The sequence below is a fragment of the Petaurus breviceps genome, unplaced genomic scaffold, assembly GCF_028583685.1.
Source record: "Petaurus breviceps papuanus isolate PSGF00001 unplaced genomic scaffold, PetGlider_PUasm1.0 90743, whole genome shotgun sequence".
Lineage (NCBI taxonomy): Eukaryota > Metazoa > Chordata > Mammalia > Diprotodontia > Petauridae > Petaurus > Petaurus breviceps.
The window spans coordinates 13913473-13928219 of record NW_027187332.1 but is presented as its reverse complement, the minus strand read 5'-3'; the positions used below and the strand labels follow the sequence as shown (position 1 = coordinate 13928219).

The 14747-nt window shown below is 36.2% G+C and overlaps 1 protein-coding gene across 3 annotated transcripts in view; it reads left to right on the top strand.

Moving 5' to 3' along the window:
• The window catches only part of ABCC4 (ATP binding cassette subfamily C member 4 (PEL blood group)), a 286479-nt gene that overhangs the window by 63919 nt on the left and 207813 nt on the right, over positions 1–14747 (top strand). For all 3 annotated transcript variants that reach the window (XR_011164289.1, XM_069067341.1, XM_069067340.1), the window contains exon 5: positions 14237–14326. Coding sequence is in view for 2 of the 3 variants with exons in the window: in XM_069067341.1 (XP_068923442.1) it covers positions 14237–14326 (90 nt within the window). In the remaining variant the exon portion in view is untranslated. The remainder of the gene's footprint in view (positions 1–14236; positions 14327–14747) is intronic.

Here is a 14747-nt window from a genome sequence, read left to right as displayed (position 1 = left end):
GTGTTTGTGACTCTTCCCTTCCAGTAGTACCTTGTCTTAATCCTGATGTCTGGGAAATAATTAAGTTGGATTACATTAACAGGGTAGCAGTTAAATTATTAGTAGTTTGTGGTTTTGAATAGAATCGTGGGAAATGTACCTTGCTAAGCTTATTGAACATGTAAGCACATCTAGAATTCCTTGGCATTCACCTTCAGTTTTTGATCTATGACTCCTTTTGGCTTTTGATCTTTTGCTATTTCTATACTACCTGTGGGTTGTATAATGGAAAGTTAAATTAGGTTGACTCATACATTTTTCAGATCTCATTTGTTCAGTCATTCAAAGTGCTAGTGATGGGTCTGTAGGAGTTCCCTGAAGCATCTTGCTTGAATCAACCAAGGAGTTTTCTTTTGAATGTAGAGGGGGCATTTCTCTTATCAATAAAGGTGGCTTATAATACCATTGTCAAACCTACATTGTGTATTGAAATATTTACTTTTTTAAACCTGAAATAGAGTGAGTGAAAATGTCAGAAACTGAATTATCACTAATAAAAATATTTACAGGTAAAAATAAAGCAGTGACAGTAACAAAGAAACATAAGTAGATTAAGAATTTGTTGAGCAAACATAAGTGAAGAGCATATAGGTGAAACATAGGTGAAGAGCAATGTTCTAGGCACTATCAATTTAGTTTGAATTAGTAGTGTTATAGCCCATTTATTTGACTACACATCTTGTATTTGGAATTTATAGAGAGTACAATGAAGGGCATTCTAAATTTGTGGATTCAGTTAGTGGGTACCTGATGGTAGTGCCACTCCTGTTTTTACAGATAATAAATTATCTCATATATACTTTTATATATGCATATGTGTACAAATACATATATACATACATACACATAAACATACATACACATATACACATGTTTTGCTTCTGTCTTCTATATGGATGATCTGTTATATTTTGTGATTGTGCACCATACAGGTATATTTATAGTGACCATGGGCACTGTGAATATTGTATTGGCACTATAGTATGTGTATGTATATACACACATACATACACACACACACACATATATATATGTATATATATATATATATACATAGACACATATATAATATGCTAAGATACCTTCCACTACTTGGTGGCTTTTTATTCTCCAGTTTTAGATTAATTTATTTGAATGAATAAAAAATTTAAAGTATAGCTCATAGAGGGATAGCACAATATATACTATTATTCATATTTATGAATAATGTATATATGCATATATGTGAGTGTATATGTGTGTGAATGTGCCTGTATACATGTGTATATATGCACACATATATGTATGTATGTATAGGAAAGAAATAGCTGACATAGGAGAATGGCATAATTCATATGCTCAGTTAACTGGTAAGATCATTAGAACTGAGCCTCTTGATTCTTAGTGTTCAGTTCATAGACCTTTACTGTTTGCCCTGTTAGACTGGTTTGCACAGTTAAGCTGCAGTTATTACCTTCATTCAACATGTCTCACAACAGAGGTCATTTGATAGTTTCTGCAGCAACCCTCAGCTAACACTAAACTCAAAGCAGGAAGCAGAGAGTGGAGCTCATCACAGAGCCTGATAAATCTGACTAGATTCTCCCCTGCCCAAAACCATAAGCATTACCATTCTGGGTAGGGTCAGTTGTTCATCTGGCCGGGTATTTATTCCATCTGACAATGACAGCAAGAGATGGTTATGTTGAAAGCAATACAGTTAACCCTCTTAACATCAGTCTGAATCAGTAAACATTTATCAAATGATATGTACTTCTCTTGCTCAAAGATAGGCCCCCCTAATTGTTCTAACTTCCCTATTTCACTCCTTGATCTGGCTTCTGTCCATTTATGTAAACTTTTTGATGCTGTTTCAAGATGTCTGAAACATACTTGGAGGTGGTGACTTCTCTTTTTTGGAGGCAATTGGGGTTAAGTGATTTGCTCAGTTGTCTGAGGTCAGATTTGAATTCAGGTTCTCCTGACTCCAGGGCCAGCGCACTATCTACCTCATCACCTAGCCACCTTGAGGTAGTGACTTTTGTAATTTACTACCTTATGAAGAAGTCATTTTTATATTTCATAATTTACCCATTCCCTTATCCTATTCCTAGAATTCTGTAATTTGACGACTATCTCTGTTTTTACTTTTTGTTTTTGTTTTTAGTGTTTTAGTGGAAAGAAAGACTGGAAGTCAAAAAACCTGGTTTTGAATCTTTACATTGTAACTGTATTATCTTCATGACGATGGCCCCTCCGTCTCTTTGAGTCTTAAGTTTCTTCATTTCTAAAAAATGGGGGATTAGGGGCGGCCAGGTAGCACAGCGAGTAAGAGCACTGGCTCCAGTGTTGGGATGACCTGGAGATTGAATCCAGGCTCAAACACTTAGCATCCACCCAGAAACACCTGGTCATGCAATCTTGAGCAAGTTACTTAACCCCAATTGCTTAGGGGCAGCCAGGTGGCTCAGCGAGTAAGAGCACCGGCTCCAGTGTCGAGATGACCTGGATCAAATACGGGCTCAGATACTCATCACCACACCCAGAAATAACTGGCTGTGTAACCTTGAGCAAGTTACTTAACCCCAATTGCTAACAAAAAAAAATGGGGGATTAGACTTGATCACTTATGTCTTTTCAAACTTTCAGGATCATTCCATTCATGATTTGAAAACAGTCATTTATATCTCCCACTCACTTCCATTAAATTTTTTTTTATTAGACCTTATTAGCTGTGTGAACCTGGGCAAGTCATTTATATTCTGTTTCAGTTTCCTCCTCTGAAAAATGGGGATGATACTAGTACCTAGCTCTCAGGGTTGCTGTGAAGGCCCAATGTGATCATAATTGTAAAGCACACAGTAGGTGTTATATAAACGTTAGTTATTGTTAGTCATGTTCTAGGATGAAGGGAGGGAGTTCTGTCTTTTCAGATATGGACACCGTCCTTGTTGCTCTCAGAAGTTCTCTGGAGATTATATCTGCCCCGGGTGCCCCTCTAAACCCTACTGAATCTTCTTTTTTGGCTTGTCCTCTTGTGGCAGCCCCTTTCTTCTCGATCTCCGTGTTGATCCTTTTCTTATCCTTCTGTTCAGTAATGTTTTTCTTGAGATGCTACGTGGGCACACCATGGTTTTAGATGAAGATAACGCTCTCTATATTGTTTCCACTGCAATTCAACAAGGTGCCGAACAAATGAAACGGACAGCTTGACATTTTGTCTTAAGTTACCCATGCATGAAACTTGATTAAATTGTGTCTTATAGCCCTTGTACTGTGGAATTTTCTAACGAGAGCCTACCTATAATACAAAAGGAGAATGAACAACGAGCTGTCCCACCTTAAATCTCTATTTAAAAAATCAGTGTTTTATGTTTCCATCCCTTCATGTTTGGATTTAATCCGTAAACATCACAAAGGAAGGCGATTTATTCAAAGACAATTTGTTCCAGATTTCTAAGGGGTTGCTGAAGGAGTTAGAAATTTTAAGTTCCTTCAAGCAGCTGAAGGAAACAGTCTTTTTATCCTAATGCTCAGGGGGAACAACTCTACTATAGTTGGAGAGAAAAGACTTTTGGTAGAATTCATTCTCTGAAATGGCATTGCTTTATTATTGTCTCCATTTACTCTGTGGAAAGAAAGCAAGACTAACTCTGAAGGACCTGAAACCTATAGAAGATTATTTATCTATAGGTAATGAAGGACAGTAATCATGGCAGTGACTCTGAAATGAAATAACCACAGCCGATATTTTTGGAGCTAAGTAGAACTTTTAATGAAGTCCAGAAAGGCTGTGACCCTAAGGAAAGGAAGGCAAGGTAGACAAAAGTCATTCTAGTTCAGACAAAGGATAAAATTATATTTAGGTTACTGAGGAAGGTGCTGAATTATACCTTAGATTCTGTGTCTTTTTAAAAGCATTTTTTATATTATCCTTAGCATAGATCTTTCCACTTAAATTTTTTAAATGAAATGTTTTATTTTTAAAAAATAATTCATTGTAAGAAACAGCTGTCATATTTATGTTTTAATCAGGTAAACAAGTACCTTACAGCTTATCCCTTAATTCAGACCTTGCATTTAAGATACTTTCTACTACTTGGTGACTTTTATAGGCCAAACAGCTCTCCCATAAACACAGACTATACCAGGTATTCAGAGTTTATATTGATTGTTCATTCATAAAATGTGAATTTTAGAGCTTAAAATCAATATTAGCAACTATTATTACTCTTCAGATGTAATTATAGGAGGCAGCTAGGTGGCTTAATGTATAGAGTACTGGGCCTGAAGTCAGGAAGACCTGAGCTTAAATTTGGCCTCAGACACTTACTAGCTGTCTGATCTTGGGCAAATCACTTAACCTCTGCTTGCTTCAACCCACTGGAGAAGGAAATGGCAAACCACTCCAGTATCTTTGCCAAGAAAACCCTATGGAGGGGCGGCCAGGTGGCTCAGCGAATAAGAGTACCAGTTCCAGTGTCGGGATGACCTGGGGATCAAATCCGGGCTCAGATACTTAGCACCACACCCAGAAATAACTGGCCACGTAACCTTGAGCAAGTTACTTAACCCCGATTGCTATAAAAAAAAACAACCCTATGGAGAGTATTGCTATGATATGCTCCACAGGGTCAGGAAGAGTAGGACATGATTAAATGACTGAACAACAAAAGTAATTATTGATTTCCAAAGTCACCAATGAAATCATTCCTGTCCTCAAAGAGCTTGTAGTCTATATGTCTAGGAAATATAGTAAGTGCCACATAAGTAGTATAAGTTGAATGCTTTGATTCAGAAGAGGAAGGGTTCATTTTTGGTTGGGTGGTTAGGAAGGGCATCTGAATACAGGTGATTTTTGGACAAGGCTTTGAAGAATGTATGAGGTTTTTTAATAGTTGAAATAGTGGGAGGAGTGCAAAGGGCATGAATGCTGGGCATCAGGATGACCATGAGCAAAGGGCAGGCAAGAGGAAAACACGCGAATGTTCTCATGATTAGGGAAAGCGAATAAATGGTACAGGATAGTCAGAGCACAGAATGTATTGGAATTGTGGGAGATAGGGTTGCAAAGGTAGGTTAAGCAAGATTGGAAACTGTTGAATGCCAAGGGAAGCCATTTTAACTTAATTTGATGTGTAAAGAGGAGCCATTGAAGATTTTTTTGTATTAGAAAAATGAGACAATAAGAGTGATTCTTTTTTTTTTTTGGAGGGAGGGAGGCAGGGCAATTGGGGTTAAGTGACTTGCCCAAGGTCACATGGCTAGTTTTTTGTGGTAAGTGTCTGAGACCGGATTTGAATTCAGATCCTCCTGACTCCAGGGCTGGTGCTCTGTTCACTTTATCACCTAGCCACCCCCAATAAGAGTGATTCTTTAGGAAAGATTCATCCAGTAGTCAAGTATCAGATGGATTGCAAAGAATAACGTGGAGACTTTTGATCTCAGAAGGTAAAAGGGATCTTGACTTGGATGGTAGTTGTAAGAATGGGCAATATATTGTGAAGAGTGCTATGAATCCTTCATGAAATTTTCACCATCTTGAATATCATGGTTGTTATGAGTTCTGGGTTTTTTGAAAATGTGGGCTGTAATTCAGTTTAAGATATAAATAGCTGCCCCATTTTGTCCAACGTAGGTGAGTTGTTTATAAGCAAAGTAAATATTTTACTTATGTTAGTATGATGAACATGTTGTTCTTTTGGGGGGTTTTGTTTTTTGTTTGTTGTTAGGGGGGGGAAGGCAAGGCAGTTGGGGTTAAGTGACTTGCCCAAGTGACTGATGCCAGATTTTAATTCAGGTCCTCCTTACTCCAGGGCCAGTGTTCTAGTCACTGCACCACCTAGACTCCCTTGTGCTTTTAATTTGTTGTAAAATTCATGTCAGATGGAGGAAGGAAGACTGGAAAGAAGTCTTCCCTAAGGAATTGGAAAGAAGGTGCTGTTAGGAAGGCTTATTTCAGGTAGGAACCCAGTCAGTCACTGAGCACTCTTCAAACTTTGGCTCTTTCTCACAGTAAGAAGAAAAATATTTCTAATAGCCTTAATGAATTTGCATTATTAAATTTTGTTGTTGTTTTTTTTGTTTTTGAGAGTGTTTTGAATCTCCTTAGATAATTCATTTAATAATTGTATGGGATCGTTCATTATTTGATGTGAGACAGCTTGGGGTAATAAATCCTGCCCAGAGCCTGCTACATTTCAGTTGTACCTCAGGCATTACTAGCTGAGTCATCAGTCTTGCAATCTCTCAACCTCAGTTTTTCATCAGGAAAATGGATATAATACTAAATTGCACTCCTTATTACCTCATAGGGTTCCCTGTGAATTGTTATTATTTATGATTTGGAAAACTAAAGCCTGGCATGAAATCACACTGTTGTGAGTAGGTATATAACATCATAACAAACTTCTTTTCACCTGTTGTGAAGCAACATGTACCTTTCCAGTCCGTGGTATAGGAAAGTTTGCACCCAAGGTAATTGTGATCAAGAGACAACATTTTTGCTGCTGTGAGAACATTATTCCTGAAGACTTAGTGTTTTATGTTGACTGATAAACCCCAAAGAATATTAAGGAATCACAAAATCCTCAGCAACTGTAGAATATTTTAATAAAAGCTTTTTTTCTTTTAATAAAGGGTTTAGTTTTCCTAAAGAAAAGAATATGTTCATTTTAGAAGTGAGCATCAACAAATATGATATTGAGAATGAATGAAAAAAGCATCCCAGTTATTGGGTATTTACCATAGTCATTCTGCTAAGTGTGAGGGAAACAAAGATTTTTAAAAAAATAAATTCCAGCTCTCAAAGAGCTTAGTTCTAATAAGGGAAGACAGCACATATAGGGGAGAAGGGAGCAGGGTAGGGAGTTTTTGTTGGTGGCAGGGGAGTAGAAAAGGGGAAAGGGGTAAAGAGGGTTCTCTGGCTAGAGTGTGAAACTGAAACAAGATCGGGTGTTTCTCTACACCAGAAGCAAAATTTTCCACGGGTTGACTGGTTTTAGTGGACTGTCTTATCAGGGACCGAGATCTTTGTCCCCACTGGGTAGTATTAGATGTTGATAGTGCTGCATTCCTAGAACCCCTATTTAAAAACTTACTTTTTTAAAGGGGTCCCTGGCACATACTTGAGAGCTAGAAGTTCTCTTTTATTGATATTTTCAAAACTCTGCCTCTTTTTGTGTCTTCCCTTTGGGATCCTATATTTATTTATTTATTCATTCATTCATTCATTTATTTTTCCAATCAAATGGTTTATTAACTTATGGTTTAAAACATTCATTTCCGCCAGATTATGAGTTACAAATTTTCTCCCCATTTTTTCCCTTCCCACCGCCCCAAAATAGCAATCCCACTGGATATCCCCTCCTCCAATCTGCTCTCTCCCATATCTTCTCCCATACACCCTTCCACTTTCCAGTAGGGCATGATTGATCTCTATGCCCCAGTGCCTGTATATCTTATTTCCCAGTTACATGTAAAATAATATTAATAATAGTATATATATATATATATATATATATATATATATATATATTTTAAACATTTGATTTTAAAACTTTGAATTCCAGATTCATTCCCTTCCTCCCTTGTCACCCACCCTTACTGGGAAGATAAGCAGTTCAGTATAGGTTGTACATGTGTAGCTATGCAAACATTTCCATAGTGGATATATTTTAAAAGACTGACTGTATTTCCCTCCCTCCTATCCCGCCTCCCACTTGTTCCATTCTCTACTTTGATCCTGTCCCTTTTCAAAAGTTGGTGCTTCCAACTTCCCTCCCCCCCAGCCTGTCCTCCCTTCCATTATGCCCCCTCTCATCCCCTTCCCCCCACTCTCCTGTAGGGTGAGATACCCTATTTAGTGTGTATGTCATTCCCTTCCTAAGCCAAATTCAATGAGAATGAGGTTGACCCATTCCCTTTTGCCTTCCTGTTTTTCCCCTCCATTGTAACCATTTTCCCTTGCCTCTTCTATATGAGATAATTTATCCCATTCTGTCTCTTCCCATCTCTTCTTATTATATTCCTCTATCGCCTATTAATTTCACCTTTTAAGTATCATCCCTTGCTATTAAATTGGTCCTGTGCCCTCTATCTATGTATACCTGTAAACATATATACACATCTTCACATATGTATGCATACACCCATATACCCTCCTATATAGACATATATATATATATATATATATATTTCTATTCCCTTCAACTATTTTCATACTGAGAAAAATGGTCCTTTGTTGCATGTGTACACATCTCTTTGTATATATACATATACATACATACACATATAGATGGCTTTTTTTGTTATAATCTTAAGGAATAATTTGCTGTAAAGTTTGTCTTCCATACCATAGACAATTCCTCCATATCCTTGCTTTTTAAAATGCTTTTCTTCATATATATGTGTGTGTGTGTGTATGCAAATACCACCTCCCTCTATAGAATATAAGCCCCTTGATGGCAAGGATTATTTATTTTTTAATCTTTATATTCCCATGGTATCTGGCACCTAGCTTTTCTTTCCTTCCTTGATTTCTGTTTCAGGTATTTTCTCCATGAAGCTTTCCCTGATCCCATTAACTGGAAGTAATCACTCCCTTAAATTTTCCTTAAACTTTTTTTTGTCAAAATTTCTCCTTTACTCCTTGAAAATATGCAAAATTTCATATTGGGATTCCCAGTGTCCTATCCCTTACTGTAGATTGTAAACTTCTTAGGAGGGACTTTGTTTTTTTCATTATTGAATTCATAGCAATTAGCATAGTGCCTTACATGAAGGTGGAGCATCATATTGAATTATCTCCCTGCACTTCTGCTTTGAAGCTAATTTTCACTATCACCCCTTTTCCTTTCCTTTATTCCATTATTTGTTTATCCCAGAGATTTTGATTCTATTTAGGACCGATACTGGTATCCTAACTTCCTTAGTTTGACTCATCTCCTAAGAATTACAGAAACTAGATTGACTCATTTTCTGAAATAATTACCCAGAATGTTCAATGAGGTGGAAAGGGAAGGAAGGAGAAATTGGATAATCTGTTCAATGGGATGGAAAGGGAAAGAAGGAGAAATTGGGTAATGTGAGGGCCCTCCTTTCACAAACATTGATTAATTGCAGTAGATTAAATGGCTGATCTTTTTGAAACAAGGTGTGGCAGTAACATCAACCAGAAAAATTTTAAGTATAATTTTCTGCCTTAGGTAAATAATATCTTCCTTTATCTACAGGTTACCTGGCAGCCATGGATGCCATGACAACAAGAAAAAAAATAGAAATAAGACTTAAGAAATAATAGCAATTTAGGCTTATTTAGCATAGGGGTGAACTGTCCTAAATATTTTAATTTTAATAGATTTTCAGGTACCTTCTACAGAAAGCCTTTCTCAGTCTTCGTAAACCTTAGTGCACTTCCCTATGAGACTACTCCCAATTCATAGATTTTTTATATGTAAATATGTGTATATGTTTATATCTATATAGATAAGTATGCATACATACACATATATACATGTAATAAAAATGTAATATATGCAGGGTGTCCCTAAAGTCTGGACACATAGGAAATATCATTAACTATGCATATTTTCAAGAAATGAAATGAATGAAATTTCTAGCATTTTATTTAATTAGCATAAATTTTAGCTATGGCAATTTCATATAGAATAAAAACTTTCATTAGCTATTGGGGACTATTTTCCATTTTAGTGAAATTAATTTAATTTGATTAATTAATTGATGAGATTTCTGATGTCTCCTATGCCTTCCTATGAAATCTCATTTATACTAATGTTGAAAATTTCATTCATTTCATTTCTTGAAAATATGCATAGTTATTGAGATTTCCTATGTGTCCAGACTTTGGGGACACCCTGTATACATGTATATTATACATATATATATATACATACATATATATATATATATATATATAAAAAATTAGAGAGTGTCAATGATCATTGCAGTTCCTGGTACATAGTAGGTGCTTAATAACTACTACTTGACTGACTGACCTAAGGGCATCACTACTTACCAAGTGAGATTCATAATATTCCTCAGTCATAAAGAAAATGTTAAATTATGAATCAAGACAGACCAGGGTTCAGATCTGCCCCCTTAAAGCTTAATAGTTGTATGAAACTGTGGACAAGTCACTTATCATTTCCAGTCTCAATTTCCTGATATGTTAGATAGGCTATAATTTAATATATAACACACATGTAATATATATACATATATTATATATGTATGCTATAATTTAAAAACAGCTTAATAGGGGAATTATGCAGACCAAATGAGTCACGGGCCTTGTTTTTATATCTTGCCTTACCTCTTTTGGGACGGTTTCTTCATTTTTAAGATGAGGGGGTTGGGACCAGTGTTCCTTTAACATACCCTCCAACTCTAAATCTTTAATATTATGTTATGTACTTCAATTGAAAATAAAAATTTTTTTTTGTTTTTTTTTGGAGGGGGGAAGGCAGGGCAACTGGGGTTAAGTGACTTGCCCAAGGTCACATGGCTGTGAATAAAAATTTCTTCTGTCCCTCCAGAGAATTTAAACTAGGCTCCTGATGACCTGTCTCCATATTGTTTTTTTTGTCTCACCTATCTGGCAGACCTGTCAGTGCAGGAGAAGGAACTGGGTTCTTTCCCAGTTAGATATTGAAGTATTTGGGGTATGGGGAGTTTTGGTGGGAGGAGTGGAGCCTTCCTTGTACCAGTGTTCTTTTCTTACCTGAGTCTACACCACAGTGGTGGGGTAAAAGTGATTAGAGGCTGGGAAGGCCCATTTTGGGAGAATGAAAGCTTCTGTGTGTTTGTCTACTGTCTTTCAGGGCAAAACAGGTGGGGGAGGAGTGGAAGACCGTTCACAGATTTAAATTCTGTGGACCAGTGACCCTCTTAAGTGATGCAGACAACTGAGAGTTAATTTGATTTAGCATTTTAAATCTTTATGAAATATTCATATAAAATGTTAATATAAAAATGGAAAAAGATACATAAAGCAATGAAAAATGACTCTGTAGGTAAAGAACCCATGTAAAGAAATTATAAAGCCAGCACCCATGTATGTGTGTGTTGTTTTCCTCATAGAATGTAAGATTATCAAGGGCAGGGACTATGGAATTTTTGATTTTGTATCTCTATTACTTAACATAAAGAAGATTGAACATAGTAAGTCCATAATAAATATTTGTTAAATGAAAGAATGAATTAAAATCTTACTTTGCCACATGGTGAATCAATGTATTTCAAAACATTTTACATAAATACTTGTATCCCTTATACTAATGTGGTATTGTTAATGGTATTTAAATGTATGTATGACTGAAAAAAACTGTAATTTTGTGTGAAAGCTTATTCTTTGATTAGGAAACCTTTTGTAATCTGATGGCCCTAGTAGTAGGTATCTGTGTTGATTCCCAGTTAGTTGGGACTGTGTCTAGAAGCTTTTCTTTAACATGTTATTAAACATTCTCCCTGTTGTTTTTGTGATCACTTTGCTTTACTCCATTGTTTGGCAGTTGCTTTGTAGTATCTTGCTGTTATCTCTCTGTCTTACATGTATATATATAGTCTGGTTAGAGGAGCTGAGGTGCGTGGTTTTTTGTTTTGGGCAGATGGTCTATATGGTGAGTGGTGAGCCAGAACTGGCATGTGATAGCTAATGTGATTAAATATGGAACTTTTCTTTTATCCCTTCAGCCAAAAATAATAACCTCTCTGTGCTTCCACGGCATTCTTATTTACCCTCTTATGAAAGCAGGAACTGTTGGAAACTCTCAAGAAATTAGACAAGAATGTAGATTATAGGTCAAATTTGTCAAGTGTTGTTCAAGTCAAATACAACTGCTTCTCTGTGGTTTTCTCTTTTATGTTCATAACCAAAAAGAACCCCCAAAACAATTGCTATAATGAGTCGATAGAATGACGAAGGGACTAATTCCTACCATAGTTAATGGGAATATTTCTTCATCTAAGTTTTTAATCAGTGCACTTTATGTAATATAATATAGCTTGGTATAGTATAGAAAGAAAGCTAGACTTAGAATCAGGAAAGACTTGGGATCAAATTTTGCCTCTTGCTACTTAACTAGTTTTTGGACTATGGACCTTTCTGAACCTCAATTTCCTTTCTCATATCAAATTAAAGGGCTTTAAAAATCTTAAGGGCTATGTCAGTGATGATGGCAGTGAAGATGATGATGTTGCTTTCTTGAGTTCTTTTTATGTTCGTTGGGTTTTCTTGTTGACTAGTTCTAATAATTTTTTTTTCCTGATTTTTAATCTATGTGCTAACTTCACACTAGATTTTCCCATTATTTCTTATTGCCTTTGTTTACAGAGCAAAGGCATCAGAAGATAACAACTTTGAATAAAGCCATAAGTGTTTGTAGGAACAGAAAAAAAAAAAGGTGAATTAAAACCAAAGCTAATTGGGTTTTCAGAGCCACGGGTCTGTCTATAAATGTTTAATCCTTAGGGAGTCAATAGGGTGTACTAGAAGAGGAAAACTTGTGTTTGAATCCTGGGTTAGCAGTCATTACCTGCATGATGCCAGACACAAGTCATTCAACTCATTCACACTTCTGTGCTTCAGTGTGTCCCCATTAAAATGTTGATAATAGGGACGGCCAGGTAGCACAGCGAGTAAGAGCACCAGCCCAAGTGTCGGGATGACCTGGGGGATTGAATCTGGGCTCAGACACTTAGCGTCCACCCAGAAATACCTGGCCGTGTAACCTTGAGCAAGTTACTTAATCCCAATTGCTTTAAAAAAAATGTTGATAATAATGCTTTAACTCCATAAATGCAGAGTTTTTGTAACTTTTATATTGGTTATCACCTTTGACTCTGAACAAGTTTATAAAACAGATAGAACATATTACCTCCATTTCCATTTGACAGGCAAGGGCACTGAGACCAAGCAAAATGTACTGAATTATATGAGAAAACACGGAGCCTTGGCTAGAATTTAGGATCTCTAATTGTTAAATTGAATCTAGCCAGTTCAATTGTCACTATGTTAAATAAACTTATTCTTTTCATTGAAAATTATTTTTGACCATAAAAGTTGGTGGTAGTTCTTCAGTTAAGGAAAATTTTTTAAAAATCTAAATATTGGGATTGAAAAAAATATACACAGTTAAGGAAACCACTATGTGTGATTTATTATTCCTATGTGATTATTCCTTTTCCTTTTTCTGTTCATTTTATTACCTTTGGTATTTTATAGTAATCACATCTTCCAGGTATAGAGTTATCAAGTATGAAACGATTATGTCCAACTAAAGAAATGTCAACATTGAAATAGTACTTCCTATGTGCCAGTCACTGTGTTAAACACTTCACAATCATTGTATTATTTGATCCTCACAACAAGGAGGGGTACTACAGTTATTTTCCTCTTTTCAGATCAGAAAACTGAGACAAAGAGTGATAAGTTGCTTAAGATCATACAGTAGTAAATTTCCAAGACTGGATTGTAACTTGGACATCCTTGAATTTTTCCAGCATTTTTTTTTTGATACCACAATTATGGAGAACACATTTAAAAATCCAAATCAATTTCCTCAGTGGTTTCAAGAGACAAATGAGGTATAATAAAATTGGCCCATGTAGCATAATGTATTGGGAAAGGGCACTATATTTGGAGTGACAGGATCTGGGTCCATATTCTGACTTTTTGACCTTGGGTAGGTTAAAATCTACGTGTGACCTTGGGTAAGTCACTTAACTCTGCATACTTCATTTTCATCATTTGTAAAATGAGGGGGATTGGACCTGATGGCCTCTAAGGTGCCTTCTAGCTCCAAGTCTGATTCTGTGACCTGTTCTCAAGTCCTATTGACACACATGCCCATGTGCCCATGCCTCCATCATGGTAGCTCCCTGTCTGTAAGTTGTAGATATGCATTCGACACTGGGAAGTCCTCACATTGATGAACTCATAGGTCTGAAACAGCAACACTTCTATTGTATGCAGCTACTAAACCGCAATGAGCATGTTTGAATTTTATCACCAAGTCTTCCTTTCTGAAATGGGTCACTTTTTCTTTTTTTTTGAGATGGAAAGGGGTATATAAAAAAAAAAAAGCACAATTTGAGAAATAGTCATTTTTATTTTTGAGCTATTTTATAAATGTGACCAGAGGTCATTGGCATCATTTCAATTCAATAATACTCTTTCTGTCCTTTCTTCCTATGCCAGGCGCTTCGTCTTAGTAATGCTGCCATGGGAAAGACAACTACAGGTCAAATAGTGAATCTTCTATCCAATGATGTGAACAAGTTCGATCAGGTAAAAACAAAATTACCCTGCTGATAATTGCAAATACTGTTTGTTCTCCTCACCTCACCCCCAGTTGTTATGTGAGTTAATTAAAATTCATTTGTAGCTTATATTAGTGACACATCATTTTATCTGCTTGTCCATATGTACCAGTGGTACGATAGATGGATGGATGGATGGATGGATGGATGGATGGATGGATGGATGGATAGATAGATAGATAGATAGATAGATAGATAGATAGATAGATAGATAGGTTAGATAGGTAATGATATTGTGATCAAGTGTGAATAGATCACACTTTTTTCTTTAAAAATAACAAGAACAATCCCATGTTTGCTACCATACTTTGCCATAAAGGGACTGTGCATGATTTTCCTGTAATTTCCAGAGAGTGTTGAAAACTAGAAAGGACCATCTAGTTCTCTCT